This window comes from Meles meles, chromosome 3 (genome assembly GCF_922984935.1).
Source record: "Meles meles chromosome 3, mMelMel3.1 paternal haplotype, whole genome shotgun sequence".
Lineage (NCBI taxonomy): Eukaryota > Metazoa > Chordata > Mammalia > Carnivora > Mustelidae > Meles > Meles meles.
The window spans coordinates 120,709,080-120,721,171 of NC_060068.1; the positions used below are offsets into that span (position 1 = coordinate 120,709,080).

The 12,092-nt window shown below is 39.1% G+C and overlaps 1 protein-coding gene across 4 annotated transcripts in view; it reads right to left on the bottom strand.

Annotated features, from left to right (window-relative positions):
- Nucleotides 1-4,507: 4,507 nt before the first annotated feature.
- CPEB4 (cytoplasmic polyadenylation element binding protein 4) overlaps nt 4,508-12,092 on the bottom strand; it is a 70,812-nt gene continuing 63,227 nt past the window's right edge. For all 4 annotated transcript variants that reach the window (XM_045999280.1, XM_045999284.1, XM_045999282.1 and 1 more), the window contains one exon: nt 4,508-8,953. In XM_045999280.1, the coding sequence (XP_045855236.1) occupies nt 8,726-8,953 (228 nt within the window). In that variant the 3' untranslated portion in view covers nt 4,508-8,725. The remainder of the gene's footprint in view (nt 8,954-12,092) is intronic.

The window sequence follows — 12,092 nt, forward strand, 5'->3', positions numbered from 1 at the left end:
ATGCCAGTTGTTGTAATTGTCGTTGTTCTTCTCCCTCCCAGAACTGCTTGTGGTTCTGGGATTTGGGGGTTCATAGTACTAGAGAAAGTGGTCCTTTTTATTTGTTTCCTGCCCCAGACTGATCTGTCTTTCACTGGTGGTAAAAGAGAAAAGATATACATTAAGAAGTTCCTCAAAGTGAAAAGAAATGACACTCCCACTCCCTTGCCCCTACTCCTGTAATGATCGGTACACCAAGTCTGGCCGCGGAAACACAGACATACACATAAGGGAAGCCAGTAGGCAGACAAGAACCACAGAGGTAGGCAGAGCCATCCAGTCTTGATGATGGAAGAAGAGCTTCCATCTGGCCTTCCTACCTGGTCTCCACTACCCAACCCAACTCCATGACCTTGAGTGAATCCCTCAAGCAAGAGTCAATTCTTTGGAAGCAAGTAGCCTCATGTTAGGACTCACAATCCAAACTCCCATTCTCTCCTGCAACTTTTGTTTCATCTTCCTGTCTCTATACTTTCAAATGTGATACCTAGCACCCAGATTCGTTTTAAGAATGAAGCTTCTGTTTTAAAAGTAAATAGAAGGGGCACCTAGGTGGCTCAAGTCAGTTAAGCATCTGCCCTTGGCTCAGGTCATTATCCCAGGGTCCTGAGACTGAGTCAGCCTCAGGTTCCCTGCTCAGCAGGGAGTCTGCCTCTCCCTCTGCCTCTCACCCTCCCCCTGCTCCAGAGCACTCTCTCTCTTCCTCAAATAAATAAGTTCTTAAAAAAAAAAAAAAAAAAAAAGCAAATACCAACTGAAAAAAAACCCTGTCCATTGCTATTCCCCTGGCAGTGAGGTTTATAGGGGAAAAATGTGGGGTTTGATGGGTGGGGACTGAATCCAGTCTTTACCACATACTAGCTGTGGAACCTTGCAAGTCACCCAACTTCTCCCAGAGATCTGTCTTCTGTTCAGTACCTCACATGGGTGCTAACTATGCTAATGTATGTAACTGCCTGCCCAACCAAGGTGGTCACCAATGACTGGTTTCCTCTTCCAGAACCAAACCAACCTCTCAGGAGAGCTGAGAGTCACCTGATAGAAGAGGCCATTCCATAACGGCACCCCCACCCCAGGCAGGTCTTCGGAATCCCATCTTCAACCAGCGGTTAAACACACATCGGCTGCTTCCCTTTTCCCTCAACTGTGAGAGGTGAATGACGCCTCCACACATTCAACTAAGGAGGCTCAGGTCTGTACTGGACCCGGCCTAAAACCTTCAGGCGGTTTCACAGATTTTTAATACCACCAGTTCTCATCTTGAATAACTCATTTCAGAACAAATTTTAAATGCCCTGTGTTGCCCTTAGTAAGGGTTTGCAGCAGGGCCGGGGATGGAAGGGTCGTCCCCTTCCACCGGGTATGTTTGGTTCTTTTCTCTCTCTTTTGGTGTTGGGAGGCAGGATGAGAGAGGAGCTGAAAATAATCTCTTTAGAATGGTGACATTTGCTTAATCACATTGACATTTTTTATGGTATCAAAGCCCCGCTCACTGAAATAGAACTCTAGTGACGAGGATAAAGAAAGCTCAAGCTTGGCTTTTGGCGTTTGTATTCACTGATTCAACACTTTCCAGGCCCCCATCTACCCACCAGCAGTGTTTCTCTGACAATCACACTATACCCAATAGAACACACTGGCGGCTGGCGCATGCACTGGATTTGGACGCCACTGTTCATTTTTAACTTCCTTGAGACAAACTGTACTTTTCCACCTCTGGTCACCACACTGAATCACAACATGATACTTTTTCCCAGCCAGTCAACAATGACACCCAAACTGACTAGAAACAGATTCGAACTTAAAATATCCCGACAAGATTCAGGGATGCCAAAGCAAAATGTTCTTTAATAAGAGAGGCTGCATTGGTGCTGCTGAAGAATTCATAGTAGGGCACAAATGTTCATTTTCTGAGTTCTTAGAGTTTATTCAAAGCCGGCAGTCCCTATTTTCAGAGCATCAGCAGGGGTACAGGGGAACAATTTGCAAGGGAAAATTTTCCAAGGAGGGAAATGATATGTGTGATCAGAAAGATAGCATGTCATGAAGGGCAGATTCAAACAAGCGGTTTGTCTGAAGGTGTACCTGGGTTGGCCCTCATGAGAAATAAAGGCTGATCTGAGCCAGGGAATGGCACGATCCAAACAGCTTTGTGAGGTGATGATTCTTTCCACAAAGCATTGTCTCTCTTCTGGAGCTGGGAGTAGAGGGAGGGGAATTAAGGAGCTGAGCTGGAAATGGTGGAGGGGTTAGAAGCAAGGCAACTATGGTGAAACCCTGTAAAGTTAAATGTGGACAATGACAACAGCCTTGGGTATGACTAGGGAGGGATAGGATCAAGAGCCCTTGCAGAACAAAAAAAACCAGAGAGCGATTCTTTGACTTCCTGATACCAGTAAACATACCAAAATGTAGAGCAATGTATCCCAAGTATGTCTCATGGGATCCCACATTATCTGCAATCAGAGACTATGGGCAAAGTAATTTGGTGGTGGTGGGGAGACACTTTAAACAAAGAAAAACAGATTTCTTCACTGTATAACCTTTCAAAACCTTAACGAGCTAGTTGCATATTTTGATTTTCTATGAAACAGGGTACCTTATTTTCTAAGCTTATTTAATGACAGAATTTTAATTTTTTTGGTCCGTTTCTTATAGAGGACCACCTTAGTGCTCTGAAGATCACAATTTGTGAAATATTAAGAGTTTCTAGGGGCACCTGGGTGGCTCAGTGGGTTAAAGCCTCTGCCTTCGGCTCAGGTCATGATCCCAGGGTCCTGGGATCGAGCCCCACATCAGGCTCTCTGCTCAGCAAGGAGCCTGCTTCCCTCTCTATCTCTGTCTCTGCCTGCCTCTCTGCCTTCTTGTGACCTCTGCCTGTCAAATAAATAAATAAATAAATCTTTAAAAAAAAAAAGTTTCTTGTTTCTCATTCCATCATTATATACTTCAAAAAAAAAAATTACTCTTTAAATGTTTTTAATTCATTAACATCTTCACAGTTCTTAAATTTTAAAATCAGGAGTTTACTTTCCCCCACGACTTCTGACCACACATTAAGGGAGTATTTATCAAACTTAAAAAAAAAAATTCCTAAAAAAATTATTTTCCTTTTGAACTGAATGTGAATACAAAGCCATTACCAAAAGAGGTTATGCAATATCTTAATTGTTATGAATGGCTAAGAATGGGGTGGAGAACTTTCCTTTTTAGGCAAGTTTGGGTGAACTACTGGGGAATAAGGAAACACAGCCTAGATGGCCTCTCACACCCTTTTCAGATTTACTGTTCTGTGATTTAAAACACCAAAGCACTGCACCTACGTATTATTTCAAGATTTAGTTGTTATATCATTTACAGCTGATATGCACTTGCTTAAAATAAATACTTCTAAAATACATTAACACAATCTACTCGTGTGTGTGTGTGTGTGTGTGTGTGTGTGTGTGTGTGTGTGTTTTCTCCTCAAATGCCTAAATGAACCCAGAATGCCAAGAGATGTTATAGAAGGTAGCAACCAAATGCCACCCACATGTCCAATGTCCCCGGGGCTTCCTTAGGGGCCCTCCACTGAATTCATGGGCTGCTGGTTCAGCCCTCAGGTACTCCCTACAGTTTACAGAGCTGTATTAGGGAAAAAACAATTTAGAAGCAAAAGACCTCTACAGTCCATTTGTCTCAGGAGGAGAACAGCTTCTTCCAGGCTTAAGAATACTATACTCAAGGTGCGAAAGAACAGAAATCAAATTTGACAAAACAGAATATCCTCAATGTCATACTTTATGTCATAATAAATCATTAAGTTAAAGTCTGAAAATGCAGTTTAAAATGTAAACACTAATACGTCACAGACCCGGTAGTCCACATGATGAATGGACCAAATCAAAGATAACGCTTTCAATTCTCATGCTATAGAGATTATTATCCCAGAGGCCATACCCTATGTTAGCAACTGGCTCAAGTCAGTCAAGCACTGAAAGTCAATGGGTTGAAAGTCAAGGCTTGCTAACTATGATCCTCTTATATGATGGCCCAAAATCAAGGCTCTTCATTAGCAAAGACCACAAACTAAACCTCCAGATAGTAACCTTCTCTATGAAGACGCATGTTCCCTTACTTTTACTGGACATCTGGCCTTAAGCAGGTGACTTGGCCTTTAGCTTAGATCCTGACTGAGGCCTCACACGCATGCACTGAAGGCTACCAAAAAAAAAAAAAAAAAAAAAAATTCTGCAGGGCAGCATGTGACCGAATAGTGCAGATCAAAGATAACAACCCACCGATATTTCCAAACTTACGTAAGCAACACACACTTGCCACTAGTACTTATGTGACTGGACATCTTTTCATATCAGTTCGTTCTGCCTTGGCCCAAGAGTATACACCTAGTACTTTTTAAATGATACATTCCTAATCATGGAAGCATAATCTCCTTATGTTCACAATAAAGAAGTATATTAAAAGAAAGCTGAGTTAAAAGTTTTATTCATTCAACATCTCACATTACAAATATTTAAAAATTATATGCATACTGGTATAAATAGTCATTTGCAAACTATTTAATAACATTAATTTTCCACTAGCACTTCAACAAATGAACTCTTTTAAAAAAGGAACTGTGTTATATAACTTAAGAGTAGAACATACAAAAATAGGAACTTAACGTGAAAATGACTTTAATAAAAAATGAATTACCCTTATTTAAAATGCTATAATAAATACTACAACCTCCCCATACACAGTAAAAACTATATGGAAATTCAGCCAAGTAGTACAATTAACTGACATACTTAAATAACTTTTCCTTCTGATAATATGAGCAATACACTGGGGAAAAAAACATTAGGGATTAGTAAAAACTAGACACCCACTTGCTAAAAGTTTCACTTCCAAAAAATATAACAAAAATCTGATGAAAATTATAAAAACTAATTATACTTTAAATTTTAAAAATATAAAAAATAAAACAGTTGAATACAATATTGTCCCAATTCTTACAATGCTATCAATCACAGTAGCTTTAAAATAAGATAATAAAATAAAGCAAATGACCAAAACCTCTTTTATTCCATTTTTAAAAATAATCTCAAATTTACATTAGTAGAAAGATTGATTTCTGATTCTTTTCTTTAGAAACACCAGCAAGAAAGAGGATACTCTTAACAGTAGAAAATGACATTTTTAAATGTCTGCAATTAAAAACAAAGAATTACACTGCAAAGATCTTTCAAAAGTTTGAAATAAGTATTGCACATAACTTGAAGTTAACTTGCCACAATTCATCACATTCAAGTTTTAAATCACCTTTTAACAGAAGATTCAACTCTTCAAAACAAAAGGGGTGAATTATCAAGTCTTTCCAACAGCACTCTCATAAAATGCTAAATTCATTCACTGCAAGTTTTATTTTGCATTCTGCAGAGGTCTGTGTATGGAGAAGTATATATATTATACCAAAGCGTTGGGACCAGAAGGGGAAGGGAGAGGGTTCCTTTACATAGAAAATAATCAGAAACACTTTATTTTACATTGCAAAAATAACCATGTAATTACTCTGTAACTACATTGTAAGTACATGGCTGGTGCCATGCTAGTGCGCTAGAACTACATGCTTGGTAAATTGCAGTGATACTCTAAAGTCTGTAAACTAATTACATGTTAATTATGTTTTGAGTTACATGGTAACTCCCAACTACAATCCCATGTAATCTGAAGGACATGTAATCAATAAAGTTCAGAGTAATAGATAATAATTGTTTATGCCCTGTAAATTGAAGTGTAACCAAATAATCTGTAAACACGCTTGTCACACAATCACAAGTAAATATTAGTAGAATAACAATTTCTTACATTAGTCATGCATACTAACATTACACACCTGTCCCACGGCAGGCTATTTTTTTCTCTTTATATATAATTAAAAGAGCAGACATCTCTGAATCAAACACTTAACATCAATTTATTAATATTAAAAATGCCTAAACATTCACCAAGAATGTCTGCGTTATGAATAATTTGAAAAACTTAGTAAGAAGCTGTAGACAATTTTGTTATTTTAAATTTCTACCCTATGCTTATGCATTTAATTTTTTTTTCTTTTTAGGAACTACAGTGTTATCTGTCATTTTCATGCGAATTTTTTTCATTAATTTGTGACTTTACATAAACTATTTCTTAAATTATAGGTACACCAATAGCTGGTGCTGGGGAAGGATGTTTAAGCAACATGCTTTCTCTTCTCTGCAGACTCTAAAATAGCATTGCCAGTGCACAACATTCATAATTTAAAATGTATGCAGAGCACTGAAATGTATAAAAAGCAGAATATAAGAAAATAAAATTTATTAAAATTATTTATATTAAAAAATGAAGTATATGAAGATCTCTCAGTAATAAAAGTACAAAAAGCTACTCTTTGCAATATGAAAAATTGAGGTATTGCATAAAGAGATATCCCGTCAGTGAAAAGTGTGCCTAAAAATGTTCACTGTTGGAAAAACAAGATATACAAAAGTAGTGCATAACAAATATACATTATGTGCATGACAAAATAAGTTAGCTACAAAAACACTGTACCGAAATTCAGCAGGTCATGTACAAAGGGAAAAATTATTATTCAAAGCTAGTTCTCAAACAGTGTTATTTCTTGTTAACTCATCACACCTGTTTACTGAGTAGGAACAGCACAATAGCACACCCCAAGCCACCTACAAGCATTTAAAAGAATAAAAAGAGGCAAATGAACATTTCGATTAGAATTATGTAGTTCAGGAGAAAAGAAAAAAAAGTCCCTGACCAGCTACACAAGAGCACCCTCCATTCGCATGACTGCTTTCAGTATTTGCAGGGAATTCTTTAAAAGCAGCTCCCTTTCTATGTTTGACCATTAGACAGCATATGCCTCCATTTTGACCTTTGGAACTTAACAGGTATATACTTCATTAAAGCCTGTATTAAAAATAAAGGACTGCTTTTCCTAACGATAATCGGTAGGGGTCATCAGCCAGGTGGTTCCACCGTAGTGCTGGGGCAAGTCTTTGGTTTTGAAGGATCCAAGATGGTACTGTTAGGTAGCACAACTAGCAAGATTGACATTAGGTTTTGATTTTTGTTGTTTTTAACGTTTTGCACACTGGTAATAATCCTTTTAATGGTGGGTAGGGCATTTGATAAGAGAATGTCGATTAAAATAAAAGTTACTTCCATGACCAGGGCTTCAAGAGACTATTTTAAGTTTACCCCTGAAGCATACTGTTCAACACATAATAACGCCTTTCAAAGCTAGAATTTTATTTATAATAAAGCATGCATTACTTGATGAAGTTGGCACTTCAAACACTGACTATGTCCCATGCTAAGTTCTGAAACGGTAATGTTATTTTATTTTATAGGAAGAGTAAGATAAACATACGTACCTTTGCACAGATTTACACAGTTACTTAGTTCAACAGTGCAAAACACTTTGCAACTACTTTTTTTTTTTTTCATTTTCTATGTTACAACTAAATTACAGGATACCCAAAGTAACTTTAAATCTAAAAGTAAGCCAATCAGCAGCCAATTTGTATATTGGTTTTCGTTTTCCAGTTTTGGCTACAACTGTACTCTAACACAAAATCAAAAATGATATCCTTGAGGTATCTCTGATCTGTTCTGTTTTGTCTTGTTTTTTAACGTCAAAATGGAGAGCAAAGGCTGACACCTGATGAGTGTTAGTAAATTAGGATATAGAGTTTATATATAACATCAAAAATAAAATTTATACATTTGTTCTTCAGGAGAGGAAATGCTAAGTTTTCCCACCAGTTGTCGTTAATTCTAGCTTTGGTAGGTTTCCTGGGGCTGTGACCAGATAAAGAAGTTTAAAAATAAGTAAGTGCACTCCCCTCAGTAGTAAATTTACCCAATTTTTACATTCTAAAGATTTAAAAATGGTTGAAAAGAAAATAAACCTAGCTCTGCCTACTTTACTATTTTTTTTCTGATGCGATAGTAACTCTGAGGCGTCATGAAATTCTACTCGGCCTCTAAACCCTTACAATTTGTTCTAATGCTGCTTCAATCTTGCTCATGCATTTGTGTTTGCTTTAACATGCTCTTTCCTGTTAATAATTGTTAACTTCCTCCACTGCTGTTAAATGAATAAAAAAGGGGGATGGAAAAAAGAGAGGAAAGGAAGGAAAGAAGGAAGGAAGGAAGGGAGGGAGGGAGAGAGGAAGGGAAGGGCAAAAGCACTTCTCTGGGGGAAAAACTGTCAGGACAGACTGATAGTGTTATTGGTGCATGGTTAATTTTAATAAAAGTATTCTTATATGTTATATTATTAACAATAATTTAATTAAAAACCCAAAATACTCTATTGTTTCATTTCTCTTTTAATATTTCTCTTTCTCCTCTAAGAAAATGTTACAGGAAGTTTGGATCCTCTTGGTCTCCAATAAAACAAGAGAACAAAACTTCCATGCAACATGATGGCAATACGAAAAAGGAGTTCTTACATATTGTTTTCAGTGACACAAGAATCTACAAAACACCTATATTATAGGTCATTCTTTTCATTATACTATTGTTAAGTTACGGGCTGCTACAAAAGGACATGCCAGCGTGAAGAGGTTGAGGAAGGGGTCAGAATTAACAGAAGAGTGCACTTATTCTGAGGCCTGAAAATGAGCACTGTAGTTACCCTTTAGTTCCAGCGGAATGAAATATGTCGCGGACGGTCACCGCCTTCCTTCACCAGGGGCTTGTGGAATTCCCTGCCAGCACGAGAATGAATAGCAGCCCAGCAATATTCACAGTAATACTGCAGACAGGTAACATTAGCACAGAAAAATGGAGCAAATTTTCCCCCACAACGGGCCCCCTGACATTCATCACACAGCTGATCATCCAAGACATATGGCTTAACTTCCACCTGCAATCAAAAAGAAAAGAAACAAGTTTACAATTTTTAGTGAATGGCCCAGGCAACTCTGACTACGATGTGTACATTTCCATCTACTGTCTGAGTGAACGTATGCCAGGGCGCCGCAAAACAAGAGTCAATAATTCTTTTATTGAAATTAAGATAATCCATCTTCTAAGAACCTGGCAAGGCTTTCATGCCCATCATTTTACATTTCTGTCTAATTAAATAGCCACTTTTCAAAGGACAGTGGGATTCTACCAGAAATAAAAAAGAGAAGCCAACTGTTTAGAACATTATGAGATTAAACCCACATGTGATTATTTATAGACACAAACTGTCACTTTAACTAGTGGATCTGGATTTTTGTCATACGTGGAAATATAATTTAAACAAACCAACTAAGAGCTTCCCAGTTCCACAAAACAGCACTTCAATATTCACATCAGAGGGAAGATCTCTGGCTTCTGCGTCAGAAACTTCTAAGTTGTAATAAAGCTTGGGTCAGGGTTTCTATTTACAGTGTACACATCTTGGGTTATAATCACAAACTCAAAACTCTGAGACAACAAGATGCAGCCATAGTATTCACAATCTAAAACCCTGCTTGGTTGTTTGTCAGTGAGAATGGTTGACTTTCATCTAAAAGTCAGAGGTGGATTTATAAAACTGGGTCTGTTCCAGTGTTCAGTAGGCCAACCTGTCACTGGAGTCTCTCAAGCATTAAAAATAACCTGGCTATTAATTCACCAGTGAGAAAAGAGTTGGCTATTTTTAGTCTTGGAGAGACTCATGGTTAAATTCCCTTATACCAGGTCATCACTACCTCTGGTGCCATCTAGATCTTGACAAGGAATCCTGACAAAGGTTAGCAGTGAACTAAAGAAGACGAGTGACATGAAGACAGGAAGAGCAGACGAAACTAGTGCATCAGCCTTCTGGCCCTGAGGCCATTCCCTAACATCGAAGGAGTGGCAAGAACACTGGTCAGAGGGGAGGAGTCAAGATGGCGGAGAAGTAGCAGCCTGAGACTACATCAGGTAACAGGAGATTAGCTCGATAGCTTATCTAAACATAGCAAACACCTACAAATCTAACGGGAGAGCGAAGAGAAGAAGAACAGCAACTCTAGAAACAGAAAATCAACCACTTTCTGAAAGGTAGGACTGGTGGAGAAGTGAATCTAAAACGACGGGAAGATAGACCGCGGGGGGAGGGGCCGGCTCCCGGCAAGCGGCGGAGGAACGGAGCACAAAATCAGGACTTTTAAAAGTCTGTTCCACTGAGGGACATTGCTCCAGGGGCTAAACCGGGGTGAAGCCCACGCGGGGCCAGCGTGGCCCCAGGCCCCGCAAGGTCACAGAAGGATCGGGGGTGTCAGAGTGTCGGAGAGCTCGCAGGTATTAGAACGGAGAAACCGGCTGCAAAGACAGAGCCGAGGACTGAACTCTCAGCTCGGGGTTACCTTGAACTGGTCGCGGGCTGGGTGAGCTCGGAGCGCGGCTAGAGGCTGGGGATACGGGAGTGATTGGGTGCTGTCCTCTCGGGGCGCACTGAGGAGTGGGGCCCCAGGCTCTCGGCTCCTCCGGGCCGGAGACTGGGAGGCCGCCATTTTCATTCCCGTCCTCCGGAACTCTACGGAAAGCGTTCAGGCGGTGCAATCCCGCCTCGGGCAAAGACACTTGAGAGTCACTACAACAGGCCCCTCCCCCAGAAGATCAACAAAATATCCAGCCAGGACGAAGTTCATCTATCAAGGAGAAAGCAGATTCAATTCCTAAGACAGCAGAGCAATTCCAGAGGAGGAGAAAGCAAAGCACGGAACTCATGGCTTTCTCCCCATGATTCTTTAGTCTTGCGGCTACTTCAATTTTTTTTTCTTTTTTCAATTTTTTTTTTTCCTTTTTTCAATTTTTTTTCTTTTTTCTTTTTTCTTCTTCTGCTAAATTTTTTTAAAAACTTTTACCCTTTTCTTTTTTAACGTTTTTTGACTAGTTCATCTAAATATATATATTTTTTCTTTCTTTTTTATATTTTTTTATTTGTTTTATTTTTTTAAATTTTTTTCTTTTTTTTTTCAGAACCTGTTTTTTATCCCCTTCCCCCCCCCCCCCCACAATTTGGGGTCTCTTCTGATTTGGTTACAGCGCATTTTTCCGGGGTCTTTGCCACCCTATTAGTAGTTTATTTGCTCCTTCATATCCTCTTATCTGGACAAAATGACAAGGCGGAAAAAATCACCACAAACAAAAGAACAAGAGACAGTACCGAAGGCTAGGGACCTAATCAACACAGACATTGGTACTATGTCAGATCAAGAGTTCAGAATGACGATTCTGAACATTCTAGCCGGGCTCGAAAAAGGCATGGAAGATATTAGAGAAACCCTCTCTGGAGATATTAAAGCCCTTTCTGGAGAAATTAAAGAACTAAAGTCTAACCAAGTTGAAATCAAAAAAGCTATTAATGAGGTGCAATCAAAAATGGAGGCTCTCACTGCTAGGATCAATGAGGCAGAAGAAAGAATTAGTGATATAGAAGACCAAATGACAGAGAATAAGGAAGCCGAGCAAAAGAGGGACAAACAGCTACTGGACCATGAGGGGAGAATTCGAGAGATAAGTGACACTATAAGACGAAACAACATTAGAATAATTGGGATTCCAGAAGAAGAAACAGAGAGGGGAGCAGAAGGTCTATTGGAGAGAATCATTGGAGAGAATTTCCCTAATATGGCAAAGGGAACAAGCATTAAAATCCAGGAGATGCAGAGAACCCCCCTCAAAGTCAACAAGAATAGGTCCACACCCCGTCACCTAATAGTAAAATTTACAAGTCTTAGTGACAAAGAGAAAATCCTGAAAGCAGCCCGAGAAAAGAAATCAGTAACATACAATGGTAAAAATATTAGATTGGCGGCAGACTTATCCACAGAGACCTGGCAGGCCAGAAAGAGCTGGCATGATATATTCAGAGCACTCAACGAGAAAAACATGCAGCCAAGAATACTCTATCCAGCTAGACTATCATTGAAAATAGAAGGAGAGATAAAAAGCTTCCAGGACAAACAAAAACTGAAAGAATTTGCAAACACCAAACCAGCTCTCCAGGAAATATTGAAAGGGGTCCTCTAAGCAAAGAGAGAGCC